Consider the following 24,587-nt stretch of genomic DNA (forward strand, 5'->3'; position numbering starts at 1 on the left):
TCGTAATACAAAAATTTGGAAATTAGAATTTGGAATTTTCAAATTTCACGAAATTAAATTGGATGATTAGAATCTAAAAAAAGTAAAAATTAATTTGACCCTTCATTTCACACCTTTGCATCTCTTCAAAACCAAGTATTTTCTCCGCTATTCTCCATAATTCAACGTTTGAAACTGCTTTGCACATCTGCAAATGTGCTTGTTTTCATAAGGGAAAGGTGTAAGCAGTCAGGGGTAGTTTCAATGTTGAAAGACATGCTGTTTTCCACGTACTGCTTCGTTAGTTAGGAGACTTCTACCATTTCGGTAAGAGGGATAACTTCTGTTCTGATGCTTTAAGATAAGTTTGCAATTTGCAGCTTCAATCATTTTATTTCTTATATTTCAATTTTTATTTCATTTTTGATGATTTTGAACTTATTGTTTCAAAGATTCTATTGTTTAGATTCACGTGGAGCATTAGTGCGAATTTATAAAATTTTGCGGGTATGCAAAGTGATTAAAATGCTTTCAAAAAATGGAATTGATTTTTTCTTGCGTTCATCGGCCAATCCTGCATATGAAAACAATAATTATTATTCGTAGCTTTCAAAAGTGTGGAATCGAAGGTTAAACATAGACTACTCATTGGCTACAATGCATATCAGACACAAAAAGATACAAATTCATTTTCATCAAAGAACGATGGAATAAAGGCATTTATCTGCATTTTATTACTGTTTAGTACGAAAAAAATAAAGACTGCTGATAAACTAATTTCAGAAAACTAAAACAAAATGCATAAAATAAAAGAAAACTATTTTATATAAACTATGTAGGGTTAACAAATTTCAATTTTTTTCTGTTTCAATTCACTAAGAAGAATATACTAAAATGAAAGTTAGGGTTTGAGTGAACAAAAATTGTTTGTAGGAAACATTTTTCTCTTTAAGCATTTGTTTCAGTCATTGTTTACAACTGGTTGACTCAGGAGTTAGAAGCTGTTTAAGATCAAAAGAGAGCAAAACATGATAAAATATATTACTCTGATTTAAAATCAAAGCTCTCAGGTGATTTAACTTGTCAACTCGAAATTGTACTGTTGATTTTTGGTTTTCTATTTTCCAAACTTATTTTTACCATCGCCTGATCAGTTTACTTGGATTTTTTGTGTTTTCCTTTGCTTAGTCCAAGCATACAGTTTAAATAAACTCACATATAAATGCAACATTATGAATCGTCAGTATTTATACATATTTTATTGCAGGTCAATATCTTGATGTCAAGAGAATGTTAAGCAAACATACAGCTATAGTGAAAAATTAAATAAAAATTTAAAATATAATTAGCATATTATGTAAAACAAAAATTTTACGTAAATGATTTTTCATTAATCCATTCTGAATTTGTCCTAAATTTAATTAACTAATATTTGGAAATTATCAAAAAGTTTTGTTTTATATTTTTCTATTTTTATTTTGCTGGGTATGAAAAATATTAAACAAATAAAAAATAAGAAAATAAATTAAGTAACAATTGAAAAATATTGAAAATATATGTTTTGTATTTCACTTTTTAATTTGCTGAATATGAAAATAAAATAAAACACATATTAAGAAATTAATAATATATTTGCAATAAAGAGTATGCCCTGTGAATTTATTTAAAAATAGCATGATCATTAAATGCACATTTTTAAGAAGTAAAACTATTATTACTGTTCCTTGATATTTTTGTATAGTATAGGAAATGGAAAAAAATCAGCACACATTTTACTTAAGGTTTACAACTGTCAAAGCAAACAGAAAAGGAAAAGACAATATTGGCAAAGATAATTTAAAGAAAAAACATTTGTAAAAAACATTTCTTGAGAACTAGTTTATTATTTACTTTTCATTGGTAATAACTTTAAACGATGTGCAACACTAATGTAATTTTTTTTCATTTTTTTATTCTTTATTTGTAAGGGAAGGGAAATGGAAAAGGTGCATTTAAAAGTCAAAAAAGTTAAAATGGTTCTGTAATTATTTGATATTTATCTTTTAGGATTTCAGTATTTATACCTTTGTATATGTTGCAAATTTTCAATATTATACAGTTCGGCAAAATGAATAAATAAATAAAATAAAACCTATCTTCCATGTGTAAAATATATTTCTTTATAAAATAAAAAACGAAAATAACAGTAAGTTCTTCAAAATACTGCAAACCGTTCCTTTGGCGGTAAATCTAGTGTTTTTGCGCCAAGTTGGCATTAGTACTATTTCTAAACTTTCCTTCAATCTTATCTTCCAAACATTTGAAGAACACCGAATCATTTCTTCTAGTACCTAGATATTCATTGAATGAATAAATGAATTTTTTATTTCGTTCAAAACGATAAAAAAACGAAATCTTATATTTTTCAAAATTTGGTTTCTAAAGATGTTTACATCGTGAAAATAAATTAGATAATAACTTCAAAAATTTCTGAGTGTTCCCTCTCACTGGGTGCTCTACAAAATTTATACTGTTTATCTCATTCATTTTAAAAATTTTGAACAATATTTAATGATGGTTTTACATTGGACATTTATTTTGTTGTGTATCGTCAATTTTTGCGCAAGAAATCTGAAGGCTGGTAAGACATTTTATATTGTATTTATTTAAATATATATGAATGAAATATCTATTCTTTGTATATATTTCACATTATAAAAACTATTAATTTTAACCAAAAAATAGAAATAAAACGCATTTTAATTATTTTGTTAGTAAGTTTATATTTTGATAGTTTGAATGAAACTTATGTGAATTTTTTTGAGTGAAATTTATATTTTAAAATTTCGTCAACATAACATATCTTTAAAAAATCTTAAAAATTTCAAATTATTCTACGTCTTCATTTGTATTTTATACCTTAAATCTGCGCATTTATGAGGCATTTGCATTTTATGAAACTTTTTTAAAGACAACAAGAGGTTCTTAAAGTATTCATAGTGTTTTCTTGTTTTCCTTAAATATTCAATTGGTACCTGATTTTCCTATATTTGTAATTTCGATTAAATTACAAAGATTTGAAATTTATATGTATAAATTTGCTTTACAAACTTTAGTTACTCTTTCTCTTAGAAGATATTTTAACCAAGTATATATTATGAAGAAAAGTCAATGGATTTTAATTTAAATATGGAAATAATAATTTTTGCTTGAAATTTTATGCAAATTTTGGAGAATAATTTTTAATGAAAACTAGGAATATTGCAAGCAAAATGATAAAAAAAATTATTAACTCATATTATAATTTGTGCATAGAATATTTCAAAATTCAACATCAGTAAATGCTTTCAATAATTTAAATTCTAGAGAAAAAACATTGCATTGACATCATTTTAATACACATATTTATAAAAAACAATCGTTCAAAATGTCATGATAAATGTGATATTACAATTGTAATACGAAATATCTAACTACCTATTAAATTTTTACATTCTAGAATTGCAATAGGACCCGTTCTTACTTTAAATTTAAAAAAATTCATGATAACATATTTTATTTAAGACCTAATTTACATATTTTAACCAAATCTTTACGTAGCTTCAAGTTGTTAAGGCTACAGATTTTAATCAAACTCAAAAATTATTTTTTTAATTAAAAATTTCAGTTCTAAATAATAAGTTTCAACTTCATTTTTTTTTCTTTTTTGTTTTTTTATGAAAATAAATGCAATTTCAAGCAGATACGATATTTAAATAAATGAACTTTGCTGAGTTTTAAATACTTTGGATAATAAAGCAGCTGATAAGTCAATTAAAATAATCTATTGAAATATTTAAAAAGTATGAGTATATTTAAAAAAAAATCTTTCAAGATTTGGAAAGCACGCTTAACTAAAGTTAAATTATTGAAAATATTTTTGTTTTGGAGGGCATTTTAGTTTTTCTTTCAGATAATTTAATGGCTATTCAAATGAATGTGGATATATTTCTTTTGTACAATTTTTTAAACATAAAGCACAGAAAATTTAAATTTGGCTTTTTTATAAAAATGAACCCAACTCACATATTAGTAAACTGCTTTGTTTATTTATATGATGACTGAAATGTAGTGTTTTGAATACTGTACGAAGAATAAGGAAATTTCAGAACGTTAAGAAAACGTACAGAAAATGTACATCAGGCTTAAATCATATAAAAATGAACCAACCTCACAAATGAATAAACTGCTTTTGCTAATTTATATGATTAATACTGCAAGTAAAATAAGGCAATTTCAGAATGTAATGTAACAAATATCAAATATAACGGTCAAACATAAAATTTCCCTTTCATTTCGCATCTAAAGTAATAGCTGTGATTTGAGATTTCCCTTTTGAATTAATTTACCGATATCGTTACTAATGACCACTACATATACATAGGCTCTAATTACAAACATTTCCCAGAAGAAAAGAAACCGTGATTGTAATTATCTTTAACGACCCATATTGCTATTAAAGACATTGAAATTTTTTTCCCAAATAATAAATTATGCAAGAATAAAAATATTCTCTTCGATATGTGGAATTCTTATAATTAAAAATATACATCTTCAAAATTTGGATTTTGTTTTCATATGATATCAGAATTGATGGCCTTATTTTATTATTTAATGCCTCAATGAGAAAAAAATTCCAGTAAAATTACTGTGTTTTATAGAAATGATATGTCTGATAAAAAAAAATAATGATTGTGGTTAACAAAACCAAAATAAACGGTATTTAAACCATTCATTTGGATTTATTTCAATTTATATTGTAGTGGTTTACCAAAAATTCTGGTATTATTAATTATATTTTATTGCTATACAATTAGTAATTAATACAAAAATTAAAATTAAATTTAACCGAAGAAATTGCTTACTCTTATTTGTGAAGAAGTTACCAATTTTTTTTTACATTTATCAAAGTTTTTCACAAATTATAAGACCATTTTTTATTATTCATTTTACAAAATTCATGACAAAGCTCAGGGACAAAAAATAATGAGCTTTTTTGAATTCCCATAGAGCAAGAAGCACAGTAAATTTCATTATATCCTGCTAGTTGCAATCGTACTTTTATTCTCTGTAATGGTATACCTTTTCCATTGACCTTAATGGTGTAGTTTTTTTATAATCATTCTTAGAAATATTCTTTTTAAAATACGTGTCCAAATGTGAGAAACAGCTTTTGAAGAATCTACAGAGTGAAAAAGCAAAATTGAATAAAATGTTGTTTGAATTTTTAAACAAAGTTTATTTCCCAACCTTAATTTACTAACCCTTAAGAATTGTTCGTAAACTCGGCTGCAATTTATACAGATAGTTGCTTTTTAAATGTTTAACGATGTATGTCTTAAAAAAGTACTCAATTATGATTATTTGATTAACACACACACATATATATACAAAAGAAATAATTGAATATTTATCTAATTAGAGCATTAAGAAATATTGGCTAAAGAAAAGTAAAAACTATAGATTTAGTTTCATGCTATCGTTAAGAAAAATTATACTTCAGAATAATGAATATACATCAAAGCATAGTAAAAATAATTCTAGTAATAAGTTATACGGTATAAAACATAGCATTTGGTACAAAACAATCTTTTTCTTATAATAATTGCTTAAAAATAATTCAATTTAGTATCAAAATTTATTTTTTCGAAGCGAACTATTAAATGAATCGAACAGCTTCTCGAATTATCTAATGGCCAGATTTTCGAAGGTGTGATAACCTCTAATACTGGGTATAAAATCCCGATAGAGAAGCGTGTCTCATTGTAAAAATGAAATAAATCTATTTTTCACTGCATTATTACCTAAAATGTATATTTATTTGCAGTTTTTCTGATTTACTTTTCGCTGTCTAATGACCTCTTCCTTGTTATAGTCAACTATTTTTTATTCTATCATGAATAATCGAAACCGAAATTAATATAAATTTTATTGAAATTCCTATTGATTTAAATGTTAGCATTTTATTTGTAAACCAAGCATTAATCCAAAATCTTGAATGATTTAAAACTTTATAAAAATAATTCAGTTAAAATATGTAAAAAAAATCCAAAAATATTTAATATGTTTTCTAACTGTTCTACGCTAAGAGCATCAGAGGAAATATTTATGAAAGTTCTTAAAGCTATCATAGGTTTTGCAGTGAATGTTTCTAAGATTTTTTTTCTGCTTGGATTTATCAGTAAATTACTGAAACCATATGACTAAGGGAATTGAATATATGTATGTATTAAATAGAAAGAAAATGTACTTCTAAAAGTAAAGCCTTTTCTTATAACCTGAGCATTTGTTTTAGAAAAATAATCCGTAACACTATTTTAAATTATCATATGCTTTGCAATAAGTGTTTCTAATCAGGAGTCTTTTTTTTCTGCTTAGGCTTATTGGTAAATGACTAAAGCTATAAAATGTAAAGAATTAAATATTTGTGAATATAAATAAAAAGAAAATAAATATATAATTCTAATAGTTAAAGCATTTTTTTAAATATAACCTGAGCACTTGGTTAAGAAAAATAATCCTTATCATTTTAATCCTTTAGCACTTCCATTCACTTCAGATCCTTAACACTTTTTTAAGTTATCAAATGCTTTACAGTAAATGTTTTTAATCTGGAGTCATTTTTCTTCTGTTTATATTTATTAGTAAATGACTAATACCATATGACTTAAGGAATTGAATATATGTAGGTATTAAATAGAAAGAAAATTTTCTTCTAAAAGGTAAAGCCTTTTCTTATAACCTGAGCTTTGTTTAAGAAAAATAGTCCGTAACACTTCATACCTTAACGCTAATCTGGAGTCATTTTTCTTCTGTTTATATTTATTAGTAAATGACTAATACCATATGACTTAAGGAATTGAATATATGTAGGTATTAAATAGAAAGAAAATGTTCTTCTAAAAGGTAAAGCCTTTTCTTATAACCTGAGCTTTGTTTAAGAAAAATAGTCCGTAACACTTCATACCTTAACGCTACCATTCACTTCATATCCTAAACATCATTTTAAGTTATCTTATGCTTTGCAATAAATGTTTCTAATCAGGAGTCTTTTTTTACTTTTTGCGTTTATTGGTAAATGACTTAAATCATAAGACTTAGAGAATTGAATATATGTAGGTATTAAATAGAAAGAAAATGAATTTCTAAGAGGTAAAGCTTTTCTAATATCCTGAGCATTTGTTTAAGAAAAATAATCCGTAACACTTCATACCTTAACGCTACCATTCACTTCATATCCTAAACACTATTTTAAGTTATCATATGCTTTGCAATAAATGTTTCTAATCAGGAGTCTTTTTTTACTTTTTGCGTTTATTGGTAAATGACTTAAAGCTGTAAAATTTTGAGATATAAATATTTGTAGGTATTAAATAGAAAGAAAATTTCTAAAATTTAAAGTTTTTTTTTATAAACTGAAATATTTGTTAAGAAAAAATAATCCTTACCACTTCATTCATAGTCCTACACCAATAATTTATATTCAAGGATAATCCAATCCATATCTCATGAATGTTTCGTTTTAGGAAGCTTTTTTCAAAGATTGAAACTTTTAAGCGGAACATTTATCTTTGTATTATATCTGAAAATCTGTAGTGCTCGATTCTTTTTGTGTGCTTCAGCGAAACTATCAAACAAAAGTAATTGTGAGGTCTGAATAATGATCCTGTACTACGAAGAAAAATTACACCCAGGAAGAAAAAAAAGAAAAAAAACATAAAAAGTACCGTATGAAATCAAGAATTTTCCTTTTTGGTGCTTTATTTTTTTCGATCAAGAGATCGGCTTCTTCAGATGACAGATGGTGTTAATCTACTCATCCTGAGAGGTACGGACTTTGGCGACAAGCCCAAACCACAGAGTTTTATGATGGGTAAGCGAAGGAAAATAGAACTTCCAAAAAGAAAGTGTTGACGGAAAGAAAGAACAGAAAGCTATAACCTGAACACGTTAAGGATATTCGAAAGAGAAGTTCCGAAACTTTAAGGAAAGGATTTTTTATTCAACTTATAAACTTATTATTTAGGTTTGCTTAGAATGCAATGCATAAAACTTACTTTGAAAAATAAATTTGTGTTGAATATTAAATAATATACCTATATAATACCAAATCTATGTAATAGTACTTTATATTTCTATTAAGTATTTAATTATATACCTACCGAAAGAAATGTAGAAATTTAATTCGTTGAGTTTATTTTGTTTCTAATACGTGAAGATTTTGTTTTATACCACACTGCAAAAAAATACGGTGAAAACTATCAGAATATGGTAAAATTTAATGTATTTCTGGCTCAATGGATTCACCAAAAAGGTCGGTAAGCTTTTACCGAAGCTCTTTGGTAATATTAACAATAAAATTTGGTTTTATAATTAGAAAAAAAATTAATTAGTAAATACAATTAAATTTGGAAATTTTACCATGATAACTAAGAGGATGGCATAAAACCCGTTTTCTTGGTTTGGTTTCTTTAGTTTTGTATTTTTTCCTAAATGCGTGGTAATAAGAACTGTAATTTTGAAAACCAGAACTAACCGCTGGACTGTTACCATATAAATGAAAAAATGACTTATGTGTCGTAAAATTTAGTTTTATTAACCAGAATTATGCTTACTTTTTTACCAAAAATGTCATTAGTATACAGTAGTGTAATTTCACCATAATTTTGTTTCGCCGTGTACTTTCGAAATGCGATGATGTTAAAACTGCATAGAACTCTCAAAAACGTTTTCCAAACTTCAAATATCATGATACCTAACTTAAGAAAACCAACACTACAAATTCGTGCGGCCATTTGAAGGGAAACGAAGCACAAAGCGATAGATCAGAAACGAGTCTAAAAATGCCCAAATACTATTTTAGGAGATTAAACGATACAAAAAGTACTGTTCAATTATGTTGAAAGTATTCTGAAACTGAAATGAATTTGTAATGAATTTGAACAGTCTATCCTTAGCATTGTGTAGGCAAAATGAAGAGAAAGACATCTTCTCATTAAAAATCCAGTTTTGAGACAAAGGTAAACTAATTAATTAATATATATGATTAAGTATTTTTTGATAATAAATACACAGTGTTGAAAACAATTTCGAAAATTGATCAAAATGTGTCAAAATAGCTCAGTAATAAGTAATATTCGAATATGAAATGTTATGTTATCAAAATTGCAACAGCATATGCTCATATTTGCAGAAAGTGAATTGCCCAATAATGATGAGGAGGGAAGAAAGTGTGAGAGATATATTTATTGGCAGCCAGCAGGATTCAAACCTTGAGCCTTCAGATTCCTATAGTAGGATGCTCTAACCGCCAAAAATGTACACCCCATTCAAGAAGAGTTAGAAAGCTGTATATGCTGGCTACCGCAATTACGCATTATCTCAAGCTGATTTTCGATACCAGTGGTACAAAGGGTCTTAATTTGGAAAATGTGAACCCAATAGTCAAAAGGTTGGTCATGTTTATTTCAGTTTTTGCTCATTTCGCTACATCATAAGAACTTCTAAGTGAATGGAATGTAAGTTAGGATGTGTCATTGCCACGGAAGCTGCTTAAAGCTTCCTAACTCTCTTAGGTGTAAAACTATGGTAATTAGAGCATCTAACTGCAATACCGGCGACTTCTGTTCCAATCTTGTAGCCAACCACCGAATATTTCTCTGACACCTTCTTCTCTCTAGAGTATGTAATTTTCACACTAAAGAGTACTTGTTATTTCAGTTTTGAATACAAGTGTTTTTTAAAACTGTCGATATTTGTTTCGGAGCTATTTCGACACATTTTTGCTCAGTTTTGGAAAACTAATTTTCACAGTGTATCTTACACTCATGAAACATATTTTTCATTTTTTGTTGAAGATAATCTGCATTTCTACTACACAGGCAGAAAATCAATGAAAACATCTCATTGCTAGCATGCGGCAAAATATTTAAACCTGTATTCTTTAAACGACTAACATTATTTTTACATCAACACTCCGGTTGGTTTAAATCAGGAACAGAATTTTAATCCACCAACCGTCACTGTGATTCGAATCTGGGTTTATTTAATGGAAGGCGAGAGTTCATACCCTGATACATCACACAGTAACATACTTAAGCAGAAACTAATAATGATAATAAAGAAAAATAGAAAATATAATAATGATATTAATTTTATTTATTATTTGCTCTTAAAATGCGGTAAATAAGGTGGTTTCCCAATACATTTGTGGCATCACAGTGTTTCCGACATTGAATTAAACTTCACCTTTTATTTCATGATATATCTGAAGTCTTATGATCATGCTTGATTTGCAATTTTACAATTATATATCCAAATATAAGTTACTGTCCAAACATTTAAGCAATAGCTTTTATTTGATTTATTTTCGAGTAAAGGAGATTCATAAAACATGATTGATTTTTTTAATTGAATAAAGTAATTATTTAATGTACTAGACAATATTATGAAGATTTGTAGGCATACACATTAAATATCATACACCCACTTAAAGTGATAATTTCAAAATCGCTCATAAAAGAAACAAACAAGTTAATATATTTCTGAGTAAATCATTAAAATTTCTTTTCTCAGAATAAAGAAAAACTTTTATGAAAACAAATTTGCAATACATTAATTGGCTTTTATTTTAAAAGACTTTAGATTAAATAAAAAAGTAAGTAAATATTTTATAATATAAGTATGCTTTCGAATCTTTTGCTTCTTCGGAACTATTGTTTTTTTATTTTACGCATTGCATTTCACTGAATGTAAGTCATGAGGTCCGTAAAAGATATTTAATTGATTTAATTATCATCCAGCTTTTTTTGTATCAAGAAGCTGTTCAACCATGTTTTCAAAATCTCTGACATTAATCATTTAGCGCAATTATTCTTTTTAACATAATTAAATAGTAAAATTGTTTCTTTTTATTAATGCAAAATTCACATTAGTTAGTAATCTATGCAATACTACTGAAGATTATTATTTATTTCGTTTTTGGGTTAAGTGTAATTTTTATATTTCATATAATTTAGAAGTTGAGAATGGTTTCTTTGCATACTAATGTAAAAGTTTTCACTATATATAGTTAAATTGTATGAGGTTGTAATATAATTTTAAAGTTTAAGAAAATACTTTTTAAAAATAATTGTGGTTGTAACAGAAAAAATTTTACTTCTTAGAGACTTTTTAATTAATTCACATTAGCTAAATATATTGAATTTTTTTTATTACTCAAAGAAGTGCGAACATTTTTACTTTTTTCGTTCACAAAGAAGAAAAGTTTGATCAAAATTACCAGAATCTGTAGTATTTATAGTGATTCTGGCCCTATGGTAACACCAAAGTCTGAGTAATTCTTAACAAAACACTTTGGTAATATCTTTGGCAAAATTAACAATGAAATATGCTTTTAAAATATGTGATAGAATTTATTAAATGTGATAGTTTATCATGATGCATTAAAGCATGGCATAAAAATCATTAATTCTAAACTTACTTGAAGTTTTTCTTATTTGTTATTAAATGTGTGTTAATTAGGAGTATGATTTTAGAAAAAAGCAGAATTTCCCGCATACCGTTACCATATAAACGGGAAAGTTAGCAAATAAAAGATTAAAATACCTAATATGTTAGTTTTATTAACCAGAATTATGTTTTACTTTTCACCAGAAATTTTATTATCATACAAGTGCGGTAATTTTACAAAAAAGAAGTTTTCTATCACCTGTTTTGGGAAAAATTGCAAAGTAAAACTCATTTTTTTATCTACTGTTTGAGTTGCATGCAAGAAGACCATTTCATTGGCTCACAAGTCAGTAGTAAGCCAAAGAGCTAACTTTCTATAATAACACTACGTTTACGATTCAAACTGAAGTAGAGGGTAAGAGAAATTATTTCTGCATGAAAGGGTAAAATCAATTCATTGTTTTCTTTGCGAAATCGTTGCAAAATAATCCAGAATTTATCAAAAGGAGTTGACGGCATTCAAATTCCATCCACGTGCCCACCCAACCCTGCAAACAAATATAGGCTTAGGTTTTTTGTGATGTAGCAATCTTCCACTGTATATTTTGCCGCAAGGTTATGAAACAGTAAGGTTTGCTTTTCCCGGATCCTTTTTTTCTTCTTCTTCAGAGAAGCGAAGTTATGTCGTCACATACTCATAGACTCTTTCCAAGCTATAGTTTCTCTCAATGTTATTCGTTATACTAACAACTATTTTAAGTCTCAGTTTTTATTTTTTCTAGAAATTCTCGTAATTTGTAATTATTTGAATGCAATTTCATTAACAGTTTTTTATTTCTTTTTTAGTTTATAATAGAAATTTGGAGTTATATAAAGGAATTCAAGTTTAAAGATAAAGTTAAGTTTACCCTCATGTTTTCAATGTAAACGTTAGAAGTATATTTTTACACATCTTAACCCAAGATATTGCTTGTGAGATTTGATTCCTTCCGAAGACAAATTTATATCATTCTCAGGACAGTATACGAAATTGAAAATACAATAGTAATAGAAAAAAAAGTAAACCGAAGTGAAATGAACAAAGAAAATTACTACATATAAAATAAAATTAACCAAGATTAGTCAGGGCAATTTTTATTAAATTTTATAGCAGGCTGTGCTTTTGTATAACATAATCAAATACATTATTTTCTTGTATTTGATTCATTTTGCATTAATCATTTTTCTAATAAAAATGACTAAAGTAAAAACGTATTTTTCGTTTAGATTTAATCTATGATACTAAATTAAATATTATTCATATACTTTCAAATTTAGTTGTTTCAGAATTTTTTGTAGTATTTCTAACATCTGTTTGAAATAATAAATATTATAATCACAAGGTGTTTATAGCTTCATCTAAAGGGGGTGGAGAGTTATGACATCAACGCCGTCTTTATTCCTTGAAGTGTTTTTTTCTTTTGCTGAGGTATGCATTTTTATTCATTATGATAATGATACTCACATAAATGTTTTTGAATTGCAAGCGTTAAGTATCCTTTTGATTTGTGTTGAAATCCATTTAACGTTTAAAACAGCATTCTTTTTTATAGCTTTTGTTGATGATTTTTATAAAATTTAAAATAAAAGTTTCATTTAAGAACAAATAAATATATAATGATATAAATCTAGCATATACGCCATTGCAACATGCAAAATCTGGTTCCAAAAATCAAAAGGTAAAGGAATTAGTTATCATTGTTTTCAAAAACAGGAATCACTTTGAAAACTTTGAGAAGCGAAATATCAAAGAAAAGATGCATTTAATCCTAGAACATCATGTATTTGCTCAGAACATTTTAAAAAGGAAGATTTTATGAGAGACAGGTTTACCCAAAAAGAGGCAATTGACACCAAATGAGCTGACACTCTAGCTGAAATTAGCCACTTTCAAATAATGACAGTGAATCTAATAGATCTAAGCGCTACAGAAGAGAAAAACTAAAGAGATATATAGTTGAAGAAGTTTTAAAATCTGCATTTGATAATTCTAGAAAAATAACAAGAAACGAAGAAACTATTAATTCATTACAAGCAAAAACTATTTGGCTTAAAAAAGAAAATGAAGACTACAAGAGGTTAAGATTCAATATGATTCTGATGGAGAAAAAATTACTGAAAACAAAGAATATTAAAATGGAAAAACAATTAAAAGTACGTAAGAGGAATGAAAGAAGTGTAATGATTGGTCGAAAGTATGCTGAAAATTTATTATCTAAAGTATCTACTTGTAGCTTTAGTAAGATCTAAATAAAATAAAAGCTTTAGTAAGCTCCAAAAGCGAGAAATGGGATACTGTGGATATGTGTTCAGCTGTTGCCTTGCTAGCAGTTTCAAGAAAAGCCTGCTTTTATTCAAGAAAAAAGTTTAAAAATGCCCCTTCTAGCTTTATCAACAATTAGGAAATGGACCAGTAAAATTGATATTATTCCCGGTATACAAAACAAAGTTTTAAATTTAATGAGGCACAAATCAGAGCAATTAACAGAAAAGGAGAAATTGACCGTTTTGTCAATCGATAAGATGAAAGCATCAAGAGAATTGTCCTATGATATTAAACGTGACGAAATTTTGGTGCCATATACCTACGCATGCATTTGTATCGGATGCATTATGAATTCCTGAAAACATTCAGTTTACTTAAATTTTGATATCCAAAGTAAATTTTTAAAAGAGGTGATCATGAAAATAATCGAAACCATTGAAAGCACTGGTTATCTTGTAACGGCATTAGTTTCAGATTTGAGAGGTTTAAACCAAAGGTTTTGGAAGGACTTAAATATTAGTTCTGAACAACATTTGTTTTTATCAATCCTATTGCAATAGAAATAAATGTCTTTGAGGATGTACCACATGTGATGTAACTGTTACACAATTCTTTTTTAGACTCTGGTATGAGGTTAGAAAATGGAACAGAAAATAAAAGATCCTTATTTGAGAATCTTTTATCTGCAGATAATAAAGAGTTAAGGCTCTCTTGTAAAATATCACATAAATATTTGGATGTCAATTGATCATGTAGACAAAGAGTTAAGTTTACACTGCAACTTCTGTACAAGAATACGGCCAATGTTCTGCAATATCTTTTTCCATCTTGCTTCAGAGAATCAAAATTCATTTAATTTGTGGTTCATTTTTTGATGTCATTGATTCACGACTCTTATTCAGCGTTAGGCGTAATAGATTGGCTTTACGCCCAAATGAAGAATTATAATTAAGAATTATTGGAATATTAAATGAAACATGTGAGGAACTTTTATCGATTCTTGCAAAAGGGAAAAGAAACACTCATTGCGGTTTTTCATAAGTTTTATGGATATCGATAAATTTGACTATATCTTTATTTGACTTTTTGAATGAAAACTATAATGTTAAATATCTTTTAACACATAAATTTAATCAAGATTTGTTAGAATTTCTTTTCCAATCATTAGGTCAGGCGTATAATCATTTAACCCCTTACAAAGTAGTAAATCATACCAAATTGTTCGTGTTGGAAAAAAATCTGAATGAGCTGAAGTTTGCACTAGTCAAAATCTAGAATCCGATTCTGACATCAATGACTATAATTCTTTTTTAATAATCTCTTTAGCTTCAGCATTTGTTCCTGAAAATTCGAACATTGACGAAGACAAACAAATGTGTTACAGCAAATTGATGATACTATTTCATACCTGCCATTAAAATACATAAATTTTTTAAACTTAAAACTACATACCTGGAAATAGCAATAAAAGATGCTGTTTCAGATTTGTCCACTTACAATAAACTTTAAATCATCAGAAAAGAGGAATTACGGCATCCCACTGAATAAAAATTGTAAAAAATCTAGAATTAATGTTCAATTATATTCATGACGAAAGTTTTAACAAGATATTGCAACTTATGTGAGCAGGAAATTATCAGAATCTTACCCGCCAAGTCTTCATCCCGCTATTTAATTTTTTATCAAACACGAACAATGATTAGAATGAAATTTCTAAACACCAGCCTCTCCAAGAAGATATTCATAAGAAAAGAAAACTACAAGGGATCATAACATAAATTCCTCAATTAAGTTTCTTTTAAAGCTAAAATTAGTTTAAATATAAATTATACTTTTATTAAGTTTTAGTTGTTTATTTATTTTAATTCCATAAGCATAATTAATTTCCGTAGCTGGTGATGAATTGAATTCCCTTGGGCCACAAGATAATTAGATAAATATTACCATTTTTAATTAGAAACTATTGAAAATAAGGTGGTTTCGATTTTCCGTGATAAAGTTTTGTAACTTCGTTCTTAATATCAATTTCATCAGCTGAACAATGATTTAATTGCTGTAATACTTTTGTTTCACCTTACAATTTTTATTAAATGTTGTATAAAAATCTTTTTATCGTATTATAAAGGCTTTTTAACATTATTTTAAACTTACATATTTTTATTTGCTAAATAGAATGAATGCTTAATAAAGTGAATGATTAATTTGAGTACTGAAAAGAAAACTTGTTTTAAATTGCAGTTTTAGAATTATAAAGGAACAATCCATTCATTTCACTGTTTATTTATTATATGCATTTTCTCTGTTTATTGTGAAGAATGACATTCACTCGAATCAAATTGCGAAATTTTCAGGGTATATTAATGTTCTTCACATGATTTTGTTTCAATTTTTTTTCGTACGCATTGAATTTTTATCAATGAGAATTTAAAGATTAAACTCAGTTTTAATATCTTTTAAATTATATTGCTAGTTTTCTAACTAAATATTCTACCCGGATACTATCTATATTTATCATAATAAAGTTAAAGTAACATTAAAGAAAACCGTAATGTAGAGTTGCAATTGGTAAAGTATATATGTTACCGACAAAGTATGAAATCCGACACTATATACAATGCCTAGGCATTGTATATAATGCCTAAAACTAGCCGGCAAAGTATGAAATGATTTATATTTCACACATTGCCTAGGCATTCTATAGAATGCCAAATGCTATTTAGGCAAGTATGAAATAAACGTCCTAATGAGGTTATTATGTAAATGATGGGCATGTTACTGTGAATGACCGAAATCGGTGGTTGTTGACTTTCACCGGTGAATGTTGACAATCACATAGTCGCTTTGGTGAATGTCTGTAATATTAATTATATCTGATTTGATATTAATTTATTCGTGGATATAATTACATTTATTCGATATTTTAATACTTAATGACGATAGATTAGAAGAAACATCAGTGTAGGGTATACCGGGCAAATGTATACCGGATAGTGGCACTTGACCTTAAAAAAAGCATAAGTTTAGGGTATACCGGGCAAATGTATACCGGACAGTGGCACTTAACTAGATCTAGTATATATTTCTGACATTTACCAAAGGTCTGGTCACACTAAGTCTAGTTAAGTGCCACTGTCCGGTATACATTTGCCCAGTATACCCTACACTGATGTTTTTTTAAGGTCAAGTGCCACTGCTCGGTATACATGTGCCCGAAATCCCCTAGTTTGTTAATCAATCATACACACTAAACAGAGAGAATATTAATATTAATTCAAACTAAGCTTAACATATCCGAAGTGCATAGATGTTAAATCTTATAAAATTGCTTAAAATTATTGAGTTATTTATGTAGTTCTTCTTATAATGACTTAAATATCTTTAACATACATTTAAAAAACATAAAAGATTCTCTTTACAGTTAAATGATCAGTTTGTCAAATTAATCCGTCAAGAAGATTGGAATTGCTAGAAAAATAATAGACTAAAATCAATATTCTAATTCAATAATTAAAGGTGTTTCAAAATTACTTGGTATAGTATAGGCCAGGGGTGGCGAACCTTCATGCACCAACGTGCCATTTTTTCTAAATTATATTTAACTGAGGTCATAGACGTGCCGACAAATAGTTTTCACTTCGTGATTATTGGGTAAATAATAATACTAAATACTATCAACTCAAAACTCTTTATTTATTACGAAAAAATGCAATTCTCAACTTTTGCAATGTAGTATAGGCCAGGGGTGGCGAACCTTCATGCACCAACGTGCCATTTTTTCTAAAATATATTTAACTGAGGTCATAGACGTGCCGACAAATAGTTTTCACTTCGTGATTATTGGGTAAATAATAATACTAAATACTATCAACTCAAAACTCTTTATTTATTACGAAAAAATGCAATTCTCAACTTTTGCAATGTCTCAGTTATACACGTAATTCAACTTAACCGGTTATCGCCCAGCGTCATATATTTAGGACAGTTCCTTTTTTCAAAGACATTCATTGTGGTGGGAAACTTTTTTCAGAATTTTCATTTATCTGGGTGAATTAAAAGATTCTCAGATACCATAATTTATTAAAGATCTCTGACTAGATCTAGAATTGAAAGGAGCAAGTACTTTTTGAACTACCAAAGACTTTTAGAATGCCCTAACAGTAGAAAAACCAATTAATTTCGATAATATATTATACCACCTTTTCTATAAAACCACTTCTTGTATCATTTCAACGGGTTAACAAAACGGGTTAAAGTAACATCAGTGTGACTTCTGTTGCAGATTTGATGACAAATAATTTATTTTAGGGTTATAAGATATTATTTTAAGCAGAACTGTTAATGTTTTTTGCTAGTTATTTATTGTTCGCTTGTTTTTTTGTGATTATTAATTTCTTTTTTTGGCATTAATTGTCCTTTTTTGTGTGAATTTTAATTGAATAGTTAATATGCTTCATAGTAAACTTTTTGATTGGTGGCGTGCCCAAAATATTGCGTCGCGTGCCATAAGTGGCACGCGTGCCACTGGTTCACCATCCCTGGTATAGGCTATGACTAGTGTGTCAATTCACTCTAATAAGAAATTGAAGTCACTATAATATAATATAAATAATGGACTAAGATCTTAGAATTTTCACTCCCGTACGTACTTTGATCGATAAATAAAGTTAGACTCAATCAAAGCAGGAACGTAAAAAAAAAGTTCATGTGTTATAAAATAATATTGTTAGTAAAGTAAACTGACTCATTATGAAGCTAGAGTCTTCTTACATCGATTGTATCACTTTTAATACAAATAGCGTAACAATTTACCTTTATTTTCCAAAAATTGCGAAACATTCAAAATCGATAGCAACACTCTGCCCTGTTGCCAACCATTAAAGGAGTAAATACATCTAAATTGGTGTAAGATTTATCAATTGTAAGTGTTTAAATTTAAATGCACTCTTTAACGTGCCTATGAAAGATCGATTCGATATAAGCTTGAAATAACATATAATTTATAGAGTTTTTCAGCACAGAATTCAGATAAAAATTACACCACAAATTTTATAGTTTGAATTCAATTAATAAAGAATATTATACTTTCTATGACACATATTTTAAGTAACTTTGTTCAAACAACAAAAATTGAATGAGAAACTTTTAAGTAAGGCAATGTCCTTTTCTTAACTATCATCTCATCTATTAGTGTTTCTGGAGAAAAAAAAATGGTTCAGTCCTTTTATTTACTTGTAAAGCTTCCAAGTAAAAATCTTATCGCAAAATGTACTCCTAATAGCTTTATAAGCCTCATTAGAGTTTTCCTTGTTTCAGAAAAAAAAATGCCTGGTGAAGAGAAATCTGGGTAAGTTGATTTAGCAAGAGGAGAAAAAAAAAGGATTGTAATGTGTCACTTTCTGTACCTATCAGAGATGATAAGGGTTGACGTTCTCTAATGTGCGCCTGGGTGGTTTAAAAAATATCATTTATTTTGCGCAGAGAGAGTGATTAGATTTCTTTTCAAAATGTATTTCTGACAAAAAAAATATTATCGCTTCTCTCTTCCTAAAGGTGAACAGATTTTTAGCATAATTTCGAAAAATGAACTTAGATATAGGTATGCAAATATATTTATAATTGTGCTAAAACTTTAAGCTTAGTAAGTATTATTTCAAATAAATTTTGCTCATTAAAGTATCTTAGTTCACATTGACGGAGAGAAAATGTAAGATTTTTAAGCTTTCTAAATGCCAAGAGCGAATCATATCAGATTATATAAAATAAAAATACACATTTACTGCCTCCTGAAAGGTTGCCTTTCGCCTTAGAATTTCTTTATTGAAGCAGAGGCAAATTGCATTATATATCTCTATGTGCTTCAGTAAATAATCTGAATGATATCATATTCCTTAAATTTTAGAATTAATTATTCTCCCAAATGAAAATGCAAATTGGAACAATTAACGACAGTACATTAAGAAATGTCTTTGAATGAAAATAAATAAAAGGAAACTAAAGTGAAATTAAATAAATCAGTTCAGTTAATAAATAAATAAATCAGCTCAGTTAATAAATAAATAAATCAGTAAATAAATAAATAAATCAGTAAATAAATAAATTAAACAAATCAGCGAGACTAACCTTCTCAAAAATATGCAGCAAATTAAGAAATGCAAATTATTTTCAAAACAGCCTATATCTAGTAATTTGTTTTCTTTGCAGCAATATTTAGCAGTCTTCGAAAAATAACCTGCATGATCAATTTTCTATACATCATTTTAAAAATGGAGCCTGCCATTTGATGAACTTATTATTTTCATGTATATCATTTCGGAGACATTTTAATCATTTTGAACATATTATATTGAAGTTTTCATTAAACGTACAATTTTGATTTTGCTTGTAACGATTAAAATATGAATCTATTAAACATGAATTTCTGCGGGAAACAATTTAGATTCATAAGTATTACTCAAACGTAAGATGTCCTTTATAAAAATTACAAATAAAAGAATGAAATTTGTAAACCGACAGTTCACCTAAACTGCGTGTAAATTTAAAACAGCCATAAACAGCGTGCTTGTAGCTTTGTTTTTATCGCGTTAATCTTGTCAACATAACGTAGAGATACGTAGTACCTAAAATAAACGCGAGCATGCATAGTTGTTTTAAATATTACGCACGAGAGCGTACGGAATCTGACGCATAGGTGGGAAATCTCCGTATTGTACGCTCTTATCAAGCAACACGAGTACAAATTATAATGAAACTAAAAAATGAACTTTTTTTAAAAAAATGTGTACGTCATATATTTGCTTTTATTTTTCTAAACAGAGTTTATTTATTTTAACACTGAATTTAAATTTAGTGTATCTGAACGCCAAAAATGGTGGTAAGCTTCTTTGCACTAAAATGATGTAAAATCAAAGGCATATCTTGGCGTAATGAAATATCAAAAATATTTTTACTCGACATAACTTAACTTACTCGACATAACTTGACTTAACTTACAATATATTTATATCGAACTCGCGCCAATTTCCATTCTATTGAACACTAACATTGGTGTTTCCGGATACGAAAATATTTAACATATTATGCAAAAGCACGTGAGCTTTTTGTAAGCTTCTTCCATTATAATAATAGATATATTTGAACCCTATAAATGTATGGAAGCTCAATTTGGTGCTAATTTAAAAAAAAAGTGTTTCTTCACATAATATTTTAAGTTGTTCAACATCGAGTTCAGAGAGATATTACTCCACAGTTTTTGCATTGAACAGCATAAATTATACATTTCACAAATGAAATAAAATTTTATTCATGAATATGATGTTTATCCACTATTCACAGATTCTATTCACTATCCACTATCATCTTATGCATAAGGTTCACAGTTTCACACTATTCACAGATTCATATCATCTTATGCATAATTGCTCGGCTACCGTATTATAACAACAATATAAATACGGTGGGTCCATTACTTCATTCTTTTCTACATCTTAATTTATAGACTTATTTATATTAGTTTAGTAAGAGAGCGATTTTACGAAACAAACCAATCTAAACCTTTCCCTGACACTGAACAGAGTTACAAACAAGAACAAAATTGGAAATAGTTAAGTGCCATTTTAAATTCACGCACTTAGAAAACTTAAAGTAGATTTTAGAGCTTTAAACTAATTTTCAGAGTTAAGAAAATCCTAACTATCATAAATAACACTGACACATTGAGCGAATGCACATAATTAAAAAAAAGTGCCAGCCTTTTCTTCTGGTCTTCTACATAGAACTAGAAAACCAAGTGTTTTGAGAGAAAAAAAGTAAAATATTTATTTTTACATAAATCTTTAAAAAAAACGGAATTTCCGTCTAATAAGTAGAAAAATATCCATATTAATTCCTTTGAATTTAAAAATAGATTAGAACGCAGTGCAAAATTATATTAAATAACACTATTTTCTAACTTAAACCCTAAGCTTCAAGGTTTGCTTTAACGAGTAATTGACGGAAATTCTATCTCTTTCATAGAGATTTCACATCAATTTGCTAAATTTGATTAACATTTTTATTACAAATTTTAAAGGTTTTGAAAATAAAACATTATTTTAAAAAAATGCGTGGCTGCAAAATAAGGAATATGCGAACACTAAATAAACATTTAAATCCATTTTTTATTTCTTTTTACTTTAAAAAAATTCAATTTAATTTAAAATTCCATTTAATAGAGGAATAGATTTATTTATATATTAATCTAGTAAAACACTGATTTAAAAATTTTATTTGGGTTGCACTTTATGCAATTTTCTTGAACAGAGTAACATATTTTGATACAAATGTATACAACATAATGTGGAAGTTTTATGAACTGTCTTGTTAATTTGTATTTTCATAAATATAATAACCTCAAGCGAAAATTAAACAAAAAAAAAATCTCGCATTTTTCAGCCATAACCATTCTACTAAAATTAGCGTTAATCATAATGAACTATGTTTTCATAAAAAAGTGCGGTTTTCATAAAAGAGAACAATATTAACCTCAAAAAAGTTAATAAATACTTTTTATTCATGTAAGAAATAATTATTTGCGACATGTATCTAACGTTTTGAAATAACACTTAAGAAAAAAAGGTAAAAAGAAATACGCCAAGATGAATAAATCTTCTTTATTGTTACCAACAAGGATAAATTCTTATGCTTCTTTGCACATTGTAATTCATTGGCTGACAAACATTATTTTTTAGCAGGAATAAAAAATAAAAACCTACAACAAGATACAGTAATTAATGACTTTCTTTTCAAGCTTATTTGTAAACGGAAATACTACAAAAACTCTGAAGAATAAAAGAAGATTATTTATAAAGATGTTCAAAATTAATTAATGTAAAACCCTTATACTTAACTGATAAAAACTATTTGTATATGAAGATTTAAAATCAAACTCAAATAGCTTTTTTTACTGATTGATAAAATGTATTGTTTTTATTTTTATTTCGCATTGGATAAATATTCATTATAAAAAATATACTTTTTATTAGACAAAAAAATTTTTTTTAGCATCTACTCTAATGAAAGGGTTTTAAAGTAAAATATAAAACTCATTTGATACTGAAGTTAATTTTCTATATTTCAAATCATTATTTTTATTTTTTTTTTCAGTTTTTTTTATATTCTTTGGATTCAGATAGTTTTTAAGACTGAAAGCATTTGCAATTCTTTATATCATGTTTTCGTATTCATTCCTTATTATTCCTTATTCTTTTTAATCTCATGAAAAGGAATTTGAGATGTACCTTCTGGCAATTTTAAAGTCTGTTCCAACTATAGTGTCTATGGTGTTATGTCGATTTTTTTTATCACACATTAATGAATGGTTAACCCTTTCACACTGTAAAAGAAATCCGTTAAATTTAAAGAAAAAACTGTCAGCTGGTATGTCAATATAAATCCGTTTATTTTGCAGAGAAATACACTTATTTAAAAACGAATGCATGTTTTATAAGCAGATAAGTACTGTTACTTTAACAAACAAACTTTGTTATTTTGACAAAAATATTATAGGATAACAATTTCAGTGATTGCTGATTGTGGTCAAGATAGGTTTATCTTTTTCCCGTACTTACCTTCGGTCAAAACAAAATGGTATCCACTTAATTCATAAAAATGCAAAATATTTTTTTGGGAAATATATTACTAATTCAAATTCTTTAAAGCACAAAATGATCATATATTGAGGAGATATTCTAAATATTTTTTAAGAATAGTTTTTAAAATACGTCAGGAGGAGCAAAGTGCACACGTTCATGATATTTTTACAAAAATGTTGCCATCTTTTTCAGTTCGTTCAGCTCAAAATTTATCTCTCTTTTTCGATTTTATAATAGGGCTTTCATTTTATCTTTTTTTATTCACTTGCACTTGAATCTAGAATTTTATTTTCCTCTTCATCTTCTTCAATATTACTTCTCAAAACAATATTCTACAGACATACAATTCATTTATTTTTTATGTAACAATCAAAATTCCGAGTTCATAAAGCTCCAGATTATAAATACTTAGATCTTCCAAATCTGAAAAAAAGAAAATGTTACTAACAAACCCATTGTTTGTTATATTGTCATGCATCTCCTTAGACATGGTGCTAAGAGCAAGCAAACTTTGTAAATAACTTTTAAAAAAAAGCGATCAAGTTTGTTATTCTCTTTAAGAGGAGCGCCATAACACGGAAGAAATTTTTCATGCTGAATTCTCATTCATCGCGTTTACTAATGTAAAAAAAGAGAGTTCAGGAAATTCTAGAGTAAGTCCGAAGTTTCAATGGGTGAAAAAAAATTCAAAACATCAAAATGCAAATTAATTAATGGAAGAGAGCTTCCTCATTGCGTAATCCTCAGTTATCTTCTCATTATATATTTTCATATGAATAATTTAACAATTTCTTTTCAGTATTCGAGGTGACGTGGCCTACTCTAAGTTTGTCTGAAGTGACTTTTTCCATACTTTAAATTTTTACAGTTGTAGATCTGTAAAGGGGCTAAAAGAGAATTCGTAACGAAAAGTTTCTCACGTGGTATAACTTCCTCTTAAAACGTTTCTATAAACCATATTCTCCTGTGATTCTTGTGCTTGAAGATATAAAGAAAATAAATAGGATTCGAAAAGTTTCGTTCTTCTCGGAAGTTAATGTTATCAGCGTCGAATCCAAAGGGGCAATCAAAAAGACGTTTTATATTCATATTATTACGTATTATATTTATTAGACGTATTATATTATTTGAAAGACTAAAGTTATTATTAAAATTACTATTATTAAAGTTATTAGAACAAATATTTCGTCAAGACGACAATGTTA

General features: G+C 27.5%; 1 protein-coding gene across 1 annotated transcript in view; it reads left to right on the top strand.

Annotated features, from left to right (window-relative positions):
- The first annotated feature begins 2,259 nt into the window (after positions 1-2,259).
- The window catches only part of LOC107449488 (adhesion molecule nephrin-like), a 55,782-nt gene continuing 33,454 nt past the window's right edge, over positions 2,260-24,587 (top strand). Inside the window, exon 1 of the mRNA XM_043046568.3 lies at positions 2,260-2,599. Within this exon, the coding sequence (XP_042902502.3) occupies positions 2,530-2,599 (70 nt within the window). The 5' untranslated portion in view covers positions 2,260-2,529. The remainder of the gene's footprint in view (positions 2,600-24,587) is intronic.

Source organism: Parasteatoda tepidariorum, chromosome 7 (assembly GCF_982258835.1).
Source record: "Parasteatoda tepidariorum strain Cologne lab strain chromosome 7, Ptep-v5.0, whole genome shotgun sequence".
NCBI classification, from domain to species: Eukaryota; Metazoa; Arthropoda; class Arachnida; order Araneae; family Theridiidae; genus Parasteatoda; species Parasteatoda tepidariorum.